This window comes from Neolamprologus multifasciatus, chromosome 17 (assembly GCF_963576455.1).
Source record: "Neolamprologus multifasciatus chromosome 17, fNeoMul1.2, whole genome shotgun sequence".
Lineage (NCBI taxonomy): Eukaryota > Metazoa > Chordata > Actinopteri > Cichliformes > Cichlidae > Neolamprologus > Neolamprologus multifasciatus.
In genome coordinates this window covers 29,149,329-29,170,908 of record NC_140455.1, presented here as the reverse complement: position 1 = coordinate 29,170,908, position 21,580 = coordinate 29,149,329, and the positions used below count along the sequence as shown (strand labels likewise).

The 21,580-nt window shown below is 40.9% G+C and overlaps 1 protein-coding gene and 1 long non-coding RNA gene across 7 annotated transcripts in view; one reads left to right on the top strand and one right to left on the bottom strand.

The window, feature by feature from the left end:
• Positions 1-18,486, top strand: part of LOC146499588 (tyrosine-protein phosphatase non-receptor type 12-like) — a 54,397-nt gene extending 35,911 nt beyond the window's left edge. The window contains exons 13-18 of one of the 6 annotated variants that reach the window (XM_085137245.1): positions 6,203-6,392; positions 7,454-8,420; positions 11,945-12,016; positions 12,968-13,018; positions 14,819-14,902; positions 15,218-18,486. In XM_085137245.1, coding sequence (XP_084993371.1) covers positions 6,203-6,392; positions 7,454-8,420; positions 11,945-12,016; positions 12,968-13,018; positions 14,819-14,902; positions 15,218-15,279 — 1,426 coding nt within the window. In that variant the 3' untranslated portion in view covers positions 15,280-18,486. The other 5 variants (XM_085137246.1, XM_085137247.1, XM_085137249.1 and 2 more) reach the window with 5 other exon arrangements.
• On the bottom strand, positions 16,849-21,464 carry LOC146499587 (uncharacterized). The gene is made up of 2 exons (XR_014870094.1): positions 19,432-21,464; positions 16,849-19,165 (listed from the first exon to the last, which is right to left on the bottom strand). It is a non-coding gene; the product is annotated as an uncharacterized LOC146499587 (long non-coding RNA).
• Between the last annotated feature and the right edge of the window lie 116 nt (positions 21,465-21,580).

Below are 21,580 nucleotides of genomic sequence, written 5' to 3'. Positions count from 1 at the left end.
AGGCCGGGGTCTTTCTGTGTGGAGTTTGCATGTTCTCCCCGTGTTTGCGTGGGTTCCCTCCGGGTACTCCGACTTGCTCCGGCCTCCCACCGTCCAAAGACATGCAGCTTGTGGGGATAGGTTAATTGATTAATCCAAATTGCCCAAAGGTGTGAATGTGAGCGCGAATGGTTGTCTGTCCCTGTGTGTTAGCCCTGCGACAGACTGGCGACCCTGGATAGGTTCCAGCACCCCCGGAACCCTGAAAAGGGTAAGCTGAAGCGAATGGATGGGTGGATAGATAGAAGCATTTTCTAAAGATTTGCTGTTTTGACAGCATATTCTTGTGCTAATGTAAGAAACAATGGCTCTGTGATTATCAGCGTGATTACATTTATAGTGGCAAGAAGATGTAAAGTGATCTGCTACTTTTTTTTTTTTTGTCCTGAATAAATAATTATCAGCTGACAAACTCCACTTTAATAACACGGCTGATGCTACTGTTCTTTTCTGCGGGCAATACATAATTTAGACATTCTCAACAAAGATTGGAAAAAGTGTACCTACCCGTAGGCTAATGATATCAGCAATTTATCAGGCATTTTATTACACTGAGGAACTGGTTGAGCTTTCTTTTTCAAAACACACAAATATTTTGCTAAAGATGATAAAAATCAAACCTCAAAGGGTTGTCTTTGTGAACAGGTAATTTGCATAAAGCTGAAGTGGGTTCTCAAATCATGCATCAGTTAGTAGGTACGTAAGCCTTAATGCATGTGAAGATGATCTAGTGCTCTCTCTCTCCAAAGAAATGACATGCTAGGATAATTCTCCTGTCACCGTGTCCTTGATTGAAGCGCACTGGCTTACAGCTGGAATTAATCCCTGGGCACCACACAGTGGCTACCCATGTCTCCTTAGAATGGGTAGGATTGGAGAGAAGGAATTTCCCTTCTCCAGTAATCAGTAGGGATATGTTAAAGTCCCCCAGCATAAATGAACTGGTCTCTATCTGTGTTTATAAGTGTACCATGTCATTAAATAGGCGTATTCAAGCCTGATTCATAGTGGAGATATCATCAAAGTGAATCTTGATGATTTTTATGGACATCTGCTCTCTCACTGATAGTGAAATAATTTCCCAAGTTAAGATTTCTTTAGGGGTGATGGAGCAGAACAATGACTGTAAGTAAACATTAAAGCAGATCTACTACAGGATGATTTTAGATAAAGAAAATGTGACATTGGAAGGGCACAGAACAAGCCCAAATTTCTGCAGAAGAGCTGCTATGCCTGCAGAGTATCCTCTAGACAACCTAACAAAATACCTAAGCTAAAGCACATGAAAAAGGATCCACCAAAGCCCCTCTAGACATTATGCAGATTGAGCTGCACCTCGAGGAAAGTACTTATTTGGGGTTATTACATTTTTTTAAGAGCCAATGTATCCTTTTTACTGCACTAAATTTCTCATTTTCTTTAATTTGTCTCCTGCACAAGGCAGTTTTATGAGAGAGCAGACATTTTTAGCTCATTCTAATCTTAGTGTGTACCTACAAGTTATCTGTTTACTGGACGGTTTCTTTCCTGTTCTTAGTAAAACATACAAATAGGAACTTGCAGAAGCTGCCAAAGTAGAAACACTTCCTTGAAGCAGGACACCCTGTGAGGAGTGTATGCAGTCTCCCTCTCTCTTATCAGTATGCTCCTTTCTTTCTCTGCATCATCCCTGTGTTTATAAAGAAATGATGTCAAGGCCTAGTTTAAGCCTGAGAGTGTTCTATTGATGGCGAGAGCTATTTTTACAGACATAAACCACACTCTGCCGGCCACACTCCCAGTGGGTCCTGCAGTGGTATAAATGTGTAGAAGAATCTTTGGTTGTGAGAGAGAGAAGGGTGGAGGGGAGATGCTGCAGGAACTCGAGGGAGTCATGGCTTTTACTCATGCTCTGCCATTAGGGATGGGTTTAAAACCTCAATACTTCTGGGCTTCTGGCTAAAATGTGTCAGTAGCATCTTGATGTAACCTATGACGTACCAAAACTGACATCTGTGTTTTTGAGGTAGTAAAATGTGAGCAATAGTATGATATTTAAGTGTTAAACATTATATCATACAAATTTTTTGTTGTCCCAGTGGAACAAAGGATGGGTGATGCTGTATAGTGAGTCCTCTTAATTGCTTTTAATTTTACAAAGCATCCTCTACCTTCTGTTTTCTGCTGAGGAAGGTGAGGCAGGCACAGAGCTCTGGCTGTGACCACCAAAGCCGCAACCATCTGCTTCTCCAAACTTGTTTTTGCGCGTCTGTGGATTTATTCATGAGTGAAAATGAAGGATTTCAAGGTTTACAGGTGAAATGTATGCATTAGCGAATAATCTTGTGTGTGCACCTATGAGCCACGATAATCACTATTAAGCAACAAGTGAAGAGTTCTTGAAGTTGATGTGTTGAACTTGGAAACTGAAGTGAGTGACTTTGTCAAGGTAGTGACCAGACAACTAGATTACAGCATCTCCAACACATTATGTCATGTTTTCCCAGTAAGCAATGATTAGTACTTACCAAAACAGGACAACTGAGCATGACTCAATGATGCCACAAGACCTGAAGGGCGGCTAAACCAAAATTCTGAAAACTCTACTGCTGGTTGCTAAAACACATCAGACTTCCGCTTTTACCTTGTCTCTGTGGCTAGGTGCATGTTGGGGGAAAGATGGCAAAAGATAATAGAACACAAGCCAGTGGAAGCAGCTGTGGCACTGATGTGACTGTTACACCTACCTAAACTTGCAAACATGCTACATACACTCCTTAGTCTTCAGCAGGAATGTTTGAGATCCATGACAAAGAGTTCAGGGTGTTGAAATGGCCTTCAAATTCCCCACATCTCATTCTGATCGAGCATCCCTGGGATGTGCTGGAAAAACAAGTCTGATCCATTGACCCTCTCACTTTACACCCTGCACGACTGCATCTGCTGCTCATGTGTCGGTATAGGACATCTTTAAAGGACTCAATGGGGAAGTGGTTTTTTTAGCAGGCGAAAAGGGAGCTACCTACACAATATGAAGAACACTGTGGGCAGATCCTGGTATAGTCACAATGAACTCTGATTGTGTCACCAGTGTCCTAACATGATAGGACTGTTTTTTGACATTGTGCTGGTTGACAACATGACACTAATACATTTTTTGTATCCTGACATTGTTGCAGGATAGTTTTAGCAGTTTTTAGCAAAAGTTAGAGTGAGCTGAATTGAATTGATTGTGTTGTTGCTTCTGTTGAACAAAACAAGAGAAATCTTGATCTTTTTCATCTTTGATCATTAAACAGAATAATTTGGGCTTTTTTATTTAATCATTAGATCCCTCAGGAAAGCAGCCGTACTAGTACTTTCTGCACTTGATTTAAACTCTTATATTTTTGTAATGCATGTTTACATTTCGTCATACATGCTGCAGTTGTCACTGAGTTGCCTGCAGCTTCATTTTTTTCTTTATTCTTTACGCCTTGTTTGTTTTTCAGTGACTTATTAGTGTTTGCTCCTGTAACAGCTCAACCTCCCCTTAGGAATCATTAAAATTTCATCTCATCTCATCTTATAGGGCCTGAAAAAAAATCTTTGTGGCATCCGAATGTCTATAATCCCCCATGGAAATAACCGGATCCAGTTGGGAATCTGTTGTTAAATATCTCATGCTTGCTCAGGCAACAAAGATGACATAGAAGAAGAAATTCTCATGGGTAATTAAAGTTTTCATTAAAGAAAACAAAGAGATAGTGGTGTCTGGTTTAAGTTATGTTGAGCCTAGAAGCCAAATATGCTGTTGTTCTGGAACAGCCCACCCTTCCAAGAATTGGAGGAAAAGTTATGCACACGAGTTCTAGTTTTACAATACAATCAACTTAGTTTGGCTTTATTCAGTGGCCAATATTATTAGCTGATATTAGCCCGTCATATTGGGATACTGGAGGTTTGTGTGTCCATAGCCTTCTTGTTAGAAAATGTCAAGTAGTCATATTTTTGTGGATGTGGTCATTTTGACACGAGCCCAAGTTTCTAACTAGCTTGTGAAATACAATTTAGCCAAAAAGGCTACTTAATTTAAGGAAGCAAATGCAAACAGTCTTCCAATGGATAATTGCTTAAAACATGTTGGAAGACATGTCGTGGAAAAGATGTTTCAGAAAGGTTACATTATTTTTCATCAAGCAAAAGAAGCTGAAACTACTGATGCTACGTTATGAAGTGTTCCATTAAAGTGTCAGGTGTGGTCAGGAATAAATCTATAAGGAAAGTGGTTTAAGATTACTGTTTAGTATTACTATGTTTATTAGTGAAAATAAGATAATTTATAAATGCAAAATGTGAAGAGAACCCAAGAGATTGGGACTAAACAGCTGTGTAGCTGTCAGTTTGCTTGGCAGTGTAAAGTATGGATTCTAGACGCACATCAGGGACGTGCCTAGTGCCTACTGAGGTTGTGAGGTCAGTTTTATGATTGTTGGGTTGCTTCTATTGGTCAGCTGATTATTTGACTACACTGCATACATTTTTGCATCAGTGTTTTTTTTTTTTGTTTTTTTTCTTGTCTTGTTTTGGTAGTACGGGCATAGGCCAAGATGACAATGCCAGGATTCATTGGGTTCACATGGGAGCATGAGACATAATTTTTGCACATGAATCGATCACCAGAGTTCAGAACTGAACCCGTCTGAGAATCCTTTGGGATGTGCTGCAAAAGACTTTACACAGTGGTCCAAAACACTCCCTAAGTTTGTTGAAACAATGCCACATCACAGCTAAAGACATTCCACTGAAATACTAGTGTGTGTGAGACTCTTTGGGTTGGGAAGTGTACATTTCTGGAGAACATCAAAACTGCACCGGCCTTAAGAATCCATTATCAGCTGGGCTCTTTAATCCAGTGTGCATCCTAGCCTGTTATTATTAAAAAATGTGAACAAATGTTTGTCTGGAAGAGCAAGTAAACAAGAATACACACGGCAGATCTCAGCCTCTGTGAAAGAAGAACGTCTTCTGTGCTGCAATTCTGAGGCTTAATGAGGAAGGCTTTTATGGTTTGACTGCAACTCCAAAGTTGCTCAATGAAAGGAAATCCCCCGAGCTTCTAGCTTGCGACTTCAGTGTCTGACTTTGTGTCTGCCTGCCTCTGATCCACACACAGCATCATGTGCTGTCAGCCTGTATGCTGGCTCTTGCCTTGGTCATGTGCTCCTAAATTGGTACACCACCACTTCCTTTGACTGCTTTTCTGTATCTATATTTTTGCATGCGTACAGCATATAAATGTATTGAACAATATTTGCTTGTGTCACTTTCCATCTCTCTGTGGCTAGCTTTGTCATAACCGCTGTATCCTGTATGCAACTCGCACACCTACACTGCGAGCTTTACAGAACTATTTATTAGTAGGCTACATTACTAAAATACTGTACATGTGGTAAAGTTATGTGGGACGGTGAAGTAATCATTCACAACTTATCTTGAATAGCCATAGATGCTGTAATGTTACTGACACTTGGCTTTTTCTGCTTCTGTGCTCTGAGGAAGCTGCACGGAAGAGAATGAAATACTTTCGATACTTTAAGAAGAAAGCTGTCTTAGACTGTTGGTTACAGCACTCTTTATATTTTGAGAAATGAAACTCTTTAGCACTGATCCGTTTTCACTTTGGCACATTGCCAAGTTATGTCACTGTTAAAGCCACATAATATGGGTGAGAGCAGAAGTCTTAAAATATCACATAAATGCAATTTGTCTCTACAGGGCTAAAAGTATAGACTTTTTTCAAATTCTGCCATCTAGTGGTGAACAAAACATAGCACAGACCTACTTTTAGATTTATACGTATTTGAGATTAAAAGTTAATTTCATCATACAAGTCTTGTAATTCGCCCTTCTTAGGATGTCAGAATTTCTGGGCGTTTCCTGATCAGCAGGATGAATTTCTTGCCATTGCATCATTTTGATTTTCTTACCCGCAGCACAAAACTTTAACTTTTTATCCAGGCTAGAAAATCCAGGGTTTACTTTAACAGTAAAAAATAATTTTTATGAATTTTGGGCTCTGTAGAATGCCTCATTAAAGATCATCAAAATCCTGTCACTCTCACTGTCAACTGTAATATCTATTCAGTAACAAACTCTTGTGGGCTTTTCTTTTTTTCCTCTCCCTCTCTTTCTCTCGGTCTAGTACGCAGGTAGAAGGCGATGTAAAGGAAGAGATCCTCCAACCCCCAGAGGCTCACCCTGTACCACCCATTCTGACCCCATCTCCTCCGTCAGCCTTCCCGACTGTCACGAACGTGCGACAGGACAATGACCGCTACCATCCCAAACCCGTCATCCATGTCCTCGCTACTGCGCAGCACAACGTCACAGAGGTGAGCTGGACATAAACTAAAAATTGCCAACTTATAGGATACTATTGTGTATAGAACTGCATGGTATGTATCTAAAGGGTTTTTATTGTACATGGGAAGTTGCACGAATAAGAATAGTAATTGGTCTGGTAAAACCTGTTATATATTAAGTCAGCTAATGGTTATGGAATTTCCTAGACTGAATGATGGAGAAGCTGTGATTTAGCAACGATGGTGCGTGGGCAGTCTGTTGGCAGCTATAGATTGTCCATATACTTGCAGGGACTGCTGATAGAGGGGCAGTGTTAAAAATATGTGGTACATCCTGTCTGTGGGCTACTCGAGCTTTTTCTGTCATCTGTGTTGTGCCACTCGTTCATGCTCACGGGGCATCAGTTACATAGTTGTGATGACATCACAGATGGGGCAGGACGCAACCAGTACGTAGACCATAAAGTAGGAGTTAGCCCTCTGACATGGGTACTCCCTGTTATTACAGTGGTCCTGGTTTAGGAGCACGTAATTACACATTTAAGTGGAAAATTAAGTTCATTACCAAGTTGAGTTGTTTAAGTTGTTCCCATCATGTAGGTATAGGTGCAACTTTACAGGAAGTATCAAAATGAGATGCTGTAAAAAGGAGATCTTTATCTTTTAGCATTGGAAAAAGTTGCATTTCTGTCTTTTGACATTATTTATGTTCTAAACAAACCGTAACATCACTAAAGAACTGCAGCTGATTCCATGATCTATGTGTCTGTTATGATGATTTTTTTGTTTTTGTGCAAGTAAAATGTAGTAAATTATTATTTCAGAAGAATTAAGTTTCAGTCTAGAAGGGAAAGCAACCGGCTCACAGTCTATAATAACAGCAGAAGTCTGAAAATGCATGAATATAAAAAAGGTTGTTTTGTTCTCCTACATCTCTTTTTTTTTTTTTTTTTTTTGTGGGGCCTGCTTAATCAGGTTTTTCTGAACTCTAACTTGAACATCAAAGGTTTCTGGTAGCGTGTGAATGTTTTGCTTTTTGTGAAGGGGGGGAGATTACATGTCTCATTTGTTCTACTTTATGTTTATTTCAGGATAAGAACACAGACCAGCAGCAGAACCAGCTAGAGCCCAGTCCAAACAAACAGACTAGTCCCTCAGAGCAGAAAGATCAAGAGCAACTAAGCCGAAAACAGCAGAGTCAGGTCTCAAGTCTGGATCTCAATGACAACTACAACAACAAAATGTCTTCAAAGTCAGAATCAGGCCAAAGCCAGACTCAGACCCCATCCTCGCCCCTCTCCCCAGCTGTTGATTGTTCTGGTGCTCCTCGAATCGAGAGGAAGCTCAGCATTGAGATTAAAAAGGTGCCACTGCAGGAAGGACCTCGCAGCTTTGACACCTCCTCGTCGATGGGAGTAGCCGGCGGACAAGGCTCCAGTTCTAGTAACAACAGCTGCGCACTGCAAAGAAGTCACGCATTTAAAGCTCGCACTGGTCCGTCCCTTCTGACGTCCAGCTCCTCTCTGTCAGAGGACTCTGGCACAGAGGGAGGAGCTTGTGGATGTGGAGAGAGTCAAGCAGATGGAGGCAGCCTCGCCAGGCCGAACCACCTTCCTGTAAAGAGTGGAGAGAAGGTGGAGAAGCAGGGAGGGGATTTGAAAGCTGGCCACGCAGCGTGGACTCAACACAGCAACAGCCCGGACAAACAGTACCCCAAGACCACCTCCTCTTCTTCCTCCTCAGACCGCGTGGCTCCATCCTCATCCTCCTCCTCCCACCTCTCCTCTTCCTCCTCCTCCTCCTCCTCCTCCTCCTCCACACCTGTTAGGACTGCCCTGAGTTTCACCAACCCCCTGCACTCTGACAACTCGGACGAGGAGGGGAAGATGTCCGAGGAGACGTCCGGAGGAGGAAAGGAGGCTTTCCGTACAAGCGTATCCACAGCGACTGCCACCGTAACGGCATCCTCTCAACATGGAGACCAGCAGCCGGTCAGAAAGGTGTCGCCGATGTCAATTGCAGGGCAGATCACACCAACGGTCTCTCCATCCATAGCAAGTAGGTCGATCAGTTGCTTGAACTGCTTTCCTTCTCAATTCTTTAAAATATGTGAAATTAAGTAAGAAATTATGAAAACTAAACACTAAACAATGAGGTTTAGCAGTCAAATAGTCAAGAACAATCTCTCTGAAATGCACATGAAGGCACTAAGTGAGCTTGCACTCACCTACTGTACACTCAGGAAGTAAAAAACATCACACTGTAGAGTAATTTTCTGGGTCGGTAAGGAGCCAGAGGTCTCAGACAACAAGCTAATGACAAGCTATATCTGTCAACACACACACTGTGTTCTCACTGCTGAGGAGTTAGAGGCCAGGAGAGGGCAAAACGGGAGGAATGGAAAAAAGGAATAAGAGGAAAAGACAACAAAAACAGAGAGAGATAGTTTCCAGTGAGTCTCACACAAAGCATGACTGTTTGACTAATTGGTTGGTTTTGGAGGAATGCTGCAAATATGGACATGTGTGGAAACAACTATTCCTCCTTCAGCTTGTTTATGTGTGTTTGTCTAAGTGAGGGAATTTGTGAATGGGAGAAAGGATGAAAGAAATTGTTTTGTGTGTTTGCCGAGCAGAAAACTGTGTGTGCATGTTGGATGGGGAAAGATCAACACTGCATGATACTGATGAATGCACTTACGCCACTTTGGTGCACGTTGGGTCAAACAGACAGTGTCACGCTGTTTGGGATTGATGTGATTGTGACAAGGAGAAGTGGGTTTTAATCTCCTGGTGGGGTGTGAGGACTGAGACTTCTCCTGCTGCTCTTCATTCTTTGATCTGAGCTCACGTGAAATTGAGCGGACTGGGCTGAAATCATCTGCGCAGTTTAAATTCAAAATATACTGACATGCCATTGAATCTCTGGCATTATACCTGATGTCACGCTCTCCTTGAGTATTTCCAATATTTAAAATCGGATGTGAAAATGTCTCTGTTTTGACGTCGACTGATTCAGTCTGCTTGGCTTTCTCTCACACTCTGTCTGGGCTGCAGCAGTGCTTCAGTTATGAAAAGCTAACAGCTGCTGTTTGATTGGTTGCAAGCATCTAATGGCTGCTTTGTTGAGGAGTTGCTCTGAGCAAATTGCTGCTTTGTGGTTGGTCAATAGAAAGCTGGTGGCTGCCTGTTTTGCTGACTGCGTTGCCAATGAATCACTCACACCTTTTGTAATTGCCCATTTTAGAGAGATTAGTGCAGCTCACAGTGCTTTACAAGCCTGTAACAAACAAAGAAGAATTAAGCAAAATGAGCAGGAAATTATGGAGGGATCAAATATATACAGCTAATGTTTTAGTTTATAATTATAAAAAATAATCAAAACAGTTTTTAATTCTGAAATATAATTATCATGTTATTCATGAGTTTTTATATGTACAGTTTACAGAAAAAAACAGTTTTTGATCCATTTCTAATACAAAAGGTTTTTCTTGTTTTTAACACAGGTGGTCTAATACATTTCTTAAGCGTTTGCGTTTTTGATTGTGATTGGACTGTCTGCAAACAAGATGACATTTACCAGAGCATACAGTTTATGCTGAGGTGGTGTTGTGTCCCATCTACACCTAAAAACCTTCAGACAACATTTGGGATTTTTTTTTTAAATTTATTTGTATTTTACTTTTGCCAGAAACAAAAGTGTGAATAAAAGACGGTAAATTCAAAATAAACTTTAAAAAAAAAAAAATATCTGCATTGGCTAATGACAACACTCTTTTAAAATTAAAATACACAGTCAATGTGCTTAGTTGTCTCTACCTCATTATTTACAGTGATATTAACTTGCTGTAGTATCACTTATCCTTATCAGGTTCACCGGGGTGCTGGAGCATATCCCAGCTACCATGGGCATAGGTTAACACAGAGAGACGAACCATTTGCACTCACATTCACACCTATAGGTAGGGCTGTGCAATATGACCAAAATCTCATATCCCAATATAATACATCTATCGTCTGATAACGATATGAATCACAACAATGTAACATTTTCTGTAAATTCTGTGAATCTCGGGCAGCTCAACTTGCGTGAAGTGTTTACAGCTGGGCGTTGTGTAGCTGGAGTCGAGTGTTTTAACAGATGCATGAAACTATACATTTTTAGACATAAGTTGTAACAGCCGCCGTTTTCTTTGTATTTATTACACGGCGTGCTGCGGGGAAAAGCCTGTTCTAACGTTTGAGTCTAAGGTTTATTTTTTAGCACCTGGCGGCTCTTTTTTACTTCTCATCCGTAAATAATCTGCTCTTTCATGTGATTCGGTTTATTTTGAAAAGTCTCAACAGGATCTTGAGCTTTATTGTGAAAGGTTTGTGTGGAAAATAAACAAGCGGACACGCGATGGTTTTACCGTCGTTGCTAACCACAACGCATAAAAACAGCCGCTTGTCCATCCATAGTGTGGTTATTTTAAATATAAGAGAGAGACAGAATTTTAAGAAATTAATATAGCCACTACAGTGACACAAAACGATGAAAAAAATATTGCCGTAAACAGTTTATTTTGCGACACCACGAAACAAACGATAGCGTAAAATGAAACGATAGACGTTTTTATATCGTCATCCGATATATATTGTTATATCGAACAGCCCTTCCTATAGGCAATTATAATCACCAGTTAACCTAATCACACTAATTGCATGTCTTTGGACTCTGGGAAGAAGCTCGAGCATCGGAGTATCCACAGTAAGGCAGTGGGCCTTGGTCAGATGGTGGAATATTAGATGAAGGGGACATCACCTAATATTTAACTTAAGATTTTGACTTTGACTCTTTTTGCCAACCAAGAAAGTCAGCTGATTTCTTTTTTAACTTTCTTGGTTGGCATATGAGAAGGGTTTAATTTAACTGCTGGCTTTGTGTAAAGCAGAAGTATCTTAACCAGCCAAACTTTAAAGTGTCATATTTTCCCCTTCATATGTCACACTAACTTAACTATAACCTGGTAACGATGATGCTGAATTTGAAGAAGAGATTTTTAAGAAACTGTAGCTATGACTTATGTGTGGCGGTTCCACAAACTGAAAACATCACTAAAAATAACAGATTGGCCATTGTGGATATTGTTTTTACTTTCATTTATTTATTGTTTCTTGTCAGACAGAGAAATTAACAGAGAAATTAACAGATTATTAACGGTTTTAAAATCTTTAAGCCTAAACGTAACTTTGCTGAACAAAAACTGGATCCCAGATCTTTTAAGGACAAAATGAGCACAACACTAAGCGACACTACCAAGGGTCAATGTCATCTTATCTGCCAGTAGTCCAGTGGCAGCCAGCATGGCAAACATGAGACTATACGGGCATTTCTCTGATCCCTAAAATGAAGTAATGATAATACGATATACACCAAATAGAACCAGTGAATATCTGTATAAAGTAACAATATGCAGACAAATTATATAACATTTAACATTCTTGCCTTTTTGTCTCCATATGACTGCCGATCTTTTTGCCTTTCTTCTCGGCCAGTAGTTAACCTTGCTTCTCATTTGACCTCTGACCTTTTTAACCCAGACTGCTGGGACAGCGACGACTCCCCTCCCCCTCTCCCCGAGCGAACCCCTGAGTCCTTCATACTGGCCACAGGTGCGTTTGCATTGGTCAAGTTCCACAGGTGTGTACCCAGTGGTGTTGATTGACTGGGCGGCCACGTTATTGTGTTGTCCTTCTTTTAACAAAAAGGGGCGGGGGGAAGAGGCGGTTGAATCACAGATTCATGTGCTGCTGTGTGGTTTAGCCATATTTTCGCGAACTTGGTAGTGAGAGTAAAGCCAGGCAGCAGTGGTTGTTTGATGCAGTCGGCAGCCTCTGATGTGAGCTGAAACAGGAGGAAACTGGTTTTCTGTGTTCTGCTTCTCTTGCCTAGTACAGCGTATGAACAGGTAGGGGCCTCAGTCTCTGTCATCCTCACTTCAAACAACCAGATGGACTCGCATATTGCAGGTAGGAGGCCTCTCGTTCACAGGATTGACTCGCCATTAGCGCGACCATCCTGCTGCCTTCTGCTGTTCTTCTTCTTCTTTTTTTCCTTCCTCCCTGCACAGCTCCTCTGATAGTGGAACAAAACAGTATTAAAAATATTCCACCACGAGGGAACACATGAGATGAAAAGGAGGCGTTTGTGTTAAAAATTAACCCACTGCTGAGAGGTACTTTGGCAGTTTTGGAACACTAGAGGTCAGCATTGCTTATTTCAGCCATGCAGAGATGGAGACGGTTATAGTTACAGCTTTGGGAGGCGAGTTACAAATAGAAACATGGATACAAGAGGGCAGAAAGATGAGGTTAATGTAAAGAAAAGCAGTTTAAGAGGCTGTCCGCTGTGTGCGCCCGGATCATTATGGTTCAAATAATTATTTCAAATGTTTTACATAAATGCAGGCACAACTTGGGAGCACCTTTTGAGGATTGACTGATTTTTTTTTTTTAAGCGTGTGGGAATGTGTGTGCGTTTGTGCTGTATTGTGCGTCTTTTGATCATTTGTCCTCAAACGCCCATCCTGTGTTAAATTCACCGATTGTCTTCCTCTCCGCCAGACCCTTTGGAAGCGAAAACATCAGCTTCAGCCGAGTGGAGTTCACATAAAGGTGCGAACGCGCAAATCATTAGTCCACTAATTCTCTTCCTTCATCTCTCACCTCTGTTTGAACTCTCCGTCCCTGCCTCTCTGCATGTTCCCCGATATTTTTTGTGCTCACAGTAGTCGGCCAGCAGAGCGGAGCAGGAAAGGGACCTTTAGTGATTTACAAATTAGCCTGCCGATGATAACACTGACAGTGTTGGTCAGAAAAACCGCTGCGAGGATGAGAGAGTAACAGAGATACAGGAGGAGGGGGGAAAGGGAGTGAAAAAGATAAAACATGTCTAGAGAGAGCTGCAATTATAATGAGTGGATATGCTTATCTGTGCTATGAGGATTGTGTGATGATGGTTAATGCCACTTTATTGCTTCAGTAGTTTTACTGTGGCTATGACAGCTTATTTGACTTAAATTCAGTGGGGATATTTTTTTTTACCTTTTTATGAGTATAACTCACTAGGAGCATTTCTTAAGTATAAAAAGGCTGCGTTGCAAGCCGGGCTTTTAGCATCAAACTTTCATGGGAGAGAAATGTTTGAATTTTTGCACAGTAACACTACCTAGTGAACCAGATGTTGTCTCATGGGACGTGTTGATACATAAACATTTAAAGCCCTTGTCAAAAAAACCCCAAAAAACACATTTTGTGTGTTCGTCTTTGTCTTAAATCTATTTCTCTCTACAACATTTTAACCTGGTAGGCTGTTTTTTTGCACCTGTGGTATTTGGTGTGTTTAAATTATTCTCTGGTTCGGTCCCTCCCCCTCGTGGTGTGCAGGTGTGAACGCAGTAATCAGACTCGGGTGCATACCAAAGGAACCCCACCGAGACCCTGAGGTGGTCTCAGAACGCCGGAGCACTTTGTTTATGGTGTGAACGCAATCCGAGCAAACTGCATACACGTGTATGCTGCAGGTTTGAGCTAAGTCCTTCATGTGGTCAGGTGTGCTTTGCATTCTGGGATACAGCTGGGTACCACAGATGTGCAAAGTACATAAACGGTTATTATTGGCTAGCAGCTAGCTGTAACAATAATGTAGATTCTCCACTAGACCAGAACACAACATCTTCTTACTGCGTTTACTTTTGTTGGTCATGATTGTTTACCAGATACAAATAACCTCTCTTGTAGTGTTTGTTAAATTTTCTGCATTCTCAAGCCGGTGGTCTCAGAACATACAATACAAGTGTTTGGATGCTGGGTTAATGTGTTCATGAGAGGCATCCACAATCAATGATCTTTCCACAGTAGGTGGCTGCACTCATTCAGGAATGGAAAGCAGCTCCTCAACAGCAAATCGAAACACTTGTGTGGTCCGTGAGCAGACAAGTGACTGCTTGAATCACGTCCAGAGGCCATATCTCCTAAAAAAAAAAAATTTAAAAACTAAAATCTATTTAAAACACAAAACTTGAGTTTCTTTTTTTTTTGACTAGTATATTTTTAACTTGAGCAATAAATGCTGTAAGCTATCATATCTACTTGTTACATACGGCTGTTGGTAGTTTTTAATGATTACACTATTTTAACATTTAAGGTTTCACTGTAATTCATTTTGTTTTCAGTTATTTTAAGAGTCTTGTATGTTTATCCTGTACTGTCTTGTTGTTAAGCATGTTTTCTGTCTTCTTGACTTCATTTTTTTTATATTTTCTCACATGATCTATATCACTCTAATGAACTCATTTTAAAATCTGCTTCATAATGTAATTGACTTGAATTATGAGTAGCATATACACCACTGTTATTTCAAGAATACTTCCACCCCATTAATCTGTGTTTCTTGTTGCATTTGATTATGTGTAGATGCGTCTGACTGTGCGACGACCTCTCCAGCCGACCTTCCATCTGCTGGCACCACAACAAGCAACAACAGCAAGCCAGAGCTGGGTGGGTAAGTCTACGGTCTCATTTGTTGTAGATGACTTTTATTTTGTAATTGTGATTGGATACTGTTGTTGTTCAAGTCTCTACTAGTTGAGCCTTTGAAGGAACATAAATAGTGAATCTGTGCAGGAAATATTACTGACAAACATGGTTTCTATTAAGGTCATCATTTTTTGATTTGTGCCGCTGATTTTGCTGATCAGAAAGCTCGCTTTGGGCTGCATGTGCAGAAAACGTTTGATGGTTCTTGAGAGCAGGCAGGTTTTCCCTCTGGTGTTGAGGTTAAACAAACTGAGCTAAGACATTTTCTCCTTCCAGGGTTCGGTAACCGCTGCATTCAGCCCAAAGGTCCTCGACAACCCCCCCTGGAGTGGACATGATGGAACAGTCCAGCTGCCCGTCCACCACCACTGTCCTCCCTTGTCAGGAGATGGGGTCTACCGACCTCACCTGGCTGGTCCAAAAACCAAGATGATAGATGCTACGCATTTCATAGAAAAACCTTCTGAGTGACTGTTTGCCAGTACCCTCCTCTTCCTCCTCCTCCTCAGTCCTCCCTGCAAAGTGCCACTGTGCCGAGCAGGGACAGTCAAGAAGCTAGAATGTTCTCCTCCTCAGCTTGCTGATGTTGGCAGGTTTGACTACTCTAGATGCTGACCTGGGATCAGTTTGGTTAGTTCCCTGTTTTAATAAAGGATAATTCCTGTGGGGGGGTTTCTCACTTTTTTTTTTTTTTTTTTTTGGGGGGGGGGGGGTGTGACTGGAGAGAAGACTAAGAGCGGGCATGTTTTTCCTCCATGAGCTGTAGACATCTCACTTTTAAGGCTGTTACATGTCAAATATAAATAAAGTGTTCAGGCTGAGCGCTTTGTTTAAAGCCAAATGAGAATTTTTTTTTTCCCTCCTATATCAGGAATTACCTTAAATTAGAAAAACTACTGTGGGAGGCTGAACTCCCAGAAGTTGTCTGTTGCCTCCTACTGAACGAACAACAATCTTGAAAGCGAACTTAGATAATCTGTTACCCATTTCTGTTGGGTATGCACAGGTTGCCAGGGTGCTCTCTCTTTGTCTTTCTCTCCCTGTTTCAAAGTGCTGGTGCTACATTACAAAGGATCGTCACGGAAACAAAAGCGCCAGAGCTCACTGTTACCCGTTTCTCACTGCTGTTGTTAGCTCTGCTATTTTACACGTCCATGCTTCTCCGCCAGAGTGACAGGTTAACAAAGTTTGGCCATTGTGGTGTTCATTAAAGTGCAGCTGGTGATTTTATGGCAGCTGGCAGTAATAGTTGTGTCAATGTCTCAGTGGCAACTAACTGAGCTTTAAATAAAAAAAAAAGAGAGAATGAACTAGCAAAAACTGCAGTTTCTGTAGTGGCCACTTGAGGCTTCATAGAGTCCATAGTCCCATATTAAAATCTCTGAATTTCCAGCCTTTTTTGGACTCTATAGTTTATTTGCCCCTTTATATAAAGAATATGGTGGGTGGATTTTTACATTACTTATTCACATGGGTACTGGTGAGGCTTAAAGCTGGGGTGGGGGGCGTTGTTTTGATTGACAGGTGTACCCAAACAGGAAGCATTTTTGCGATGCTGGTGATTTATGGGGGCATTTTTGTATCTGACTTGTTGCACAGACATATCAAAGAAGTTTGTGCTTCAGTGTCAGTGAGTGAAATTCTAGCATTTTATTAATCTATTACTAAGCACTTACGGATCATATGACCTTTCAAAAAAAAGAAAAAGAAAAGTTGAGGTTTTAAAAACGGAAATCAAAAACAGATGGTGGTTACATCTTCTATATACAGTCTATAGTCTGAAAGCAAAAACGGTAAGATTAAAGCCAATGAATTTGTGTAAAGTGTAGTATATATGTGTGAGCTCCAAGCAGCTGAACCAAAGAGTACAGTTCCACCTTAGAAAAAAATTCTCCAATTTATTAATTTAAGCTACCCACGTTTGAGATAAAATGACATTAAACACAGAAAAAGCCAAACTTGTTAGCTCTGTGACTCTGACTCTCACAACTGGGACCATGAGCCTGCCTTAGTCCACCTTTCAGAGAAGACAGCTGATGACAGCCTTCCTTTATTTGCTCTTTTCTTCTTTCTGTGTTTTTGGCTCGTCTGCTCGGGACTCATATTTCTTCCGTTTATTTGCTGTTCTTCTGTGGGTTTCTTTCCTTCTGCCAAACCTCAGCTGATCAACCATGAAAGTTTCTTTCCTTTCAGCTGCCAGTTTGCTCACGACAAACCTCGGTGTTTCGGAGTCTGAATGTTACACATCGCCTGAAACGCTTGAACCTTTGACTCGACAAATTGAAATTAAACCTCCAAGCCTTCTCTACAAGTCACACTTGTTTGGTTTCTCATCTGACGGCGTGTTGTTCTTTAACTGCTTCTGAGACAATGATCCAATAGGACAACAGCAGCCAGGGACCCAGGACTACTACTGTTTACTCCTTTTTTTTTCTTTCTTCTTTTTTTGTTCTCTTTCATTAGCTGCCATAACTATACAGTATATGCATTGTTTTATAAAGAGCTGTACAGGACAGTTTAGGTATAAAATACTTCAGATTTCCTTTTTTTCTATCTCCTAAATGTTCCTATTAACAGAAGATGTAAGAAAATCAGTGCATGATGATGAATCCTCCCTCTACACAATGTTTTTCTTTAAACTGTAAATTATTCTGCTACCCTCTTGTTTTTGCTTTTGGCAAATATTTCAGGGTTTGTTTTTTTTCTTTGTTTTTTTTTGGAATTATATGCTTAGATTAAAAACAAAGTTTTAATTGGTTGGCAGAGGAAAAGCAGAGGTTGCCAGCCCAGCCCTCTTTGAGATAACTACAATGGGCTGTGAACAAGATTGTAATAATAATATTAATAATGATGATAATATTGGTTGGTTGTTTTTTGTAAATGGTATTTGAAAAGTTATTTTTGTATATGCAGTTGTTTGTTGTGACACAAGTCCACTGCCCCCCTCCCCCTCCCCACCCAATCATCGTTTCTCACTCACTCTCCTCTCCATCATTTATTCTTTTTGAACTTTTTTTTTCTTTTTTTTTTGAAATGTGCAACTGAGATGAATGTCCTGTTCTCTACAAGGAGCATCTGTCGTTTCCTACTTACTTTCCATTTTGTTTTTGCTTCTTTAATATTCGCCCACTCCTGCCCTTCTTTCTGCCTTTTCCCATTTTTTTTTTTTGAGAAAGGTTGTCATTTCCAACACATCTGTATGCCCACGCACAACAGAAGAGGCTGTCTTTAACTTTATTGATTCTCTTATAATTCGTTATCCTCATTTCCACTCCACACACACACACACTCATGCACACGCCTCGATCTCAGTAAAGAGCCCACCTGTGCCTTTAAGAGAGAGCCCGCCTGCCCGCACTCACCCTTTCCCTCTGCCCTCCAATCATCATTAGCGGCATGACCATAAGCGATGTGATTCGCTGCTGCTTGCTCATCGCCTCCTGTGGGACTCTCATTCAGCCACGCCCCCTCAGCCCCATCCTGTCACACACACACACACGTTTGTATGTTGCAGAAATCAATCAGTAAAAATGACCTTAAGTAAAGATGTGCCTCTTTCGCCTTCATTCGTGTAAATATTCCTGAATAATTGTGAGTTTGAATGTGTGCGTCCCAGCAGGAAGCATTATTTTATACTATAGACCAGTCAAATGGCTAATGCGTCACTTTTGACTTAGTCGCCTGCTGACTTGTAATCTGATGTTTTCAGACGTGACTGACTTCAAAATGAACTCGTGAACTTTCAGTCAGTGTGAGTTTTGCGTGTCTGTGTGTACGCTGTCACAGCAGGAAATGCTCACACACCTTGTGGAGCTGCCGAGACAACTGTATTCACTCAAGCACGCACACAGACTAATATGACAATTAATCACAGCAGGGGTCATAAACACACTGGCTTTCTCAGAGACCTTGAGGGCTTTGCATTTGTATTCACTTTACACACAGAAGCACAGCAGGAGGGCACTCGTACTATAATTATTCGCTGGTGCTCACAGGTAGTCAATGCTCATTTCAAATTAATTATGCAATCATGGACGGTACAACTTCCGTGGTTCAGGCACTGATGGGTTTTTCCAGTCATCATGGGTTAGGGTTAAAAACACTTTACATTGATCCACATGCAGTACATGAAACCCTTGTAGCTGTGTGATACTCACCAGCTGCTTTTATACCTGTAAATCTGCTTGTTAATGCATATCTAATCAACCAGTTACATGGCAGTAACTCAATGCATTTAGTCATTTAGATATGGTCAAGGCTACCTGCTGAAGTTCAGAATGTAGGAGAAATGTGATTTAAGAACAAAATGTGACCTGATTGTTCATACTGTCTAAGTATTTCAGAAACTGCTGATCTATTGGCATTTCCCCACACAACCATCTGTAGGGTTTACAGAGAATGCTCCGGAAATGAAAAAATATCCAGTGAGCGGCACTTCACTGGGTAAAAATGCCTTGTTAATATCGGCTGTCAGAGAATAATGGCCAGACTGCTTTGAGCTACTGGGAAGGCAACAGCAGCTCAAATAACCACTCATTACGACCAAAATATGTAGAAGTCCATATAGATTCAGTAATCCAGGTCATGGTAGTCTTGAGAGCTTGTGTGAAGGCATCTGGACCTCTGGAGCTTCTACTTGGCTGACCACCTTTAAAGGTGACCGGTAACAAATACAGCATTCGAGTTGTTTAGGCAGAGTTTTAAATAAACAAACTCATGGATCCATCTTGCCATCACTTCAGAATGGTGGCGGCGGTTCAATTGTAGCCCTTTAGTGTCAATGGAGCATCCTTTAACCACATCCATCCCTTTATAACCACAGTGTAGCCATCCTCCTTCCAGCAGGTTAACACATGTCACAAACCTCGAAACATCTCTGGAGTTCACTGCACTGATATGGCCTCCACAGTGACCAGATTTCAACCCAGTAGAGCATCTTTAGGATTTGATGAAACCAGAGATTCACATCATGGATGTGCAGATGACAAATATGCAGCAACATCAATGTGGACTAAAATCTCAGAGGATCGTTTCAAGAAACTTGTTGAATCTATGCCATGAAGGCAGTACTGGAGGTCAAAAGGAGTCCAACCTGATACAAGGTGTATCCAATAAAGTGGCTGATGAGTATAGCTCATGCATGAGGATGTTACCTGGTAGTAGTAGAAAGTGTACTTTATGCACCCTTTCTACTACCACCTGATTATCTGTGCAAGGTTTTCCTCTCGGCTGCACACTAACACAGTATGAATGCACCATGCACCCTTCTTTCTCTCTCTGTTTCTCTGAGTATTAATATTAAGCCAGGTTGCTGTCTTAACTGGGTCACCTCAATTTTCCCAATGAGCAGTTTAACATGTTATGTAATGGCTTATAAATATAGCCAGTCAGTGTTGGATATGTGAGCAGCAGGCTGCACAGAAGAAACTGTGTCAGCTCTCTTTTAAAGCCTGTAATATTAAAATACAGATTTACTGTAGCTATATGAGTCACATAAAGTCGATGCTGGACTCAGTACATGCTTACACACATCTCTTCTGTCACTGCATGCAAAGACATCAAATCTCTGCTCGTGACTTGCATCATGCAATAATCTTGTCACAATATTTATAACCAGCTGTAACTTTACAATTCCCCTCGTGCAGCTGCTAATCATGTTTGCTATTCATGGTTGATTGTCACACGCTGACAGGCCTTGTACTGAGAACTCTGCCAGTCTGATTGAAGAAAATGTTTTCATCTCAGTAAATCAAAGTGTAAACAACGCCAGAGGATTCATGACACGGTTTAATGATGTGTTGTGCGAGGGAGAGTGATAAGCTCATTCAGTTGTAAAGATTAAAGAGGGCATATTTATCTCTTTAATGGGAGCAGTCGCATGTGCAGTCCTACACTGTCAACACTTACTGTACACTTCCCCACAAGTTCTGCCAGTCAGCTTATGGCCATTCTGCCAAAATATAAGCACATAGACTACAGTGAAGTCTGTGCAGGACCTTTTAAGATGTTGGATTAATGCAGTCTTTTTAATGACATGTCTGAAAACTTCAAAGTGATTTAATATCACTGAAAATTAAATTTTTACTTAGGGATGGCAAGTTGTTTTTTTTATTACTGATTCTTTTTGTTTGTTTTTCCTTAGCAGAAACAAGGTCCACAGCACCCTCATACCTGAGGTTTAGCGGTAATGTTCAAATGATCAGGTCAGCCACAGACAGCCACAAGCATGCAAACATACGTGTTATTTGAACGTATTTGTAAGTTTTGCTTTGGGACTGTCCCCAAATATTATGCAAGAGAAAACTGTTGGATTGTATGGTTTTGGTCCATAATGCTGTAGGATCTCTACCTTTAAAATATAACTTTGTTGCGATTTGGAGCAATGAAAGTTGGCATATGATTTAAATTTAATCTTAAAAATCTACTGGCTGCATTTCAGTACTCAAAAAGTTGTTGAGCTTTAGAAATATTTGGCTCCTTATAGTTAAAATCTACACCTTTCCTTGTTTCATAAACACAAAATACCATATGTCGTACGTAAAATAAAACACATGCTGCTAAGGACATATACTTAAGCCCCGCCTCTATTTTTTCCCTCGCTACCTGTCAGTCGAGCCTGAGTCCCGCCTCCTTGCTGCC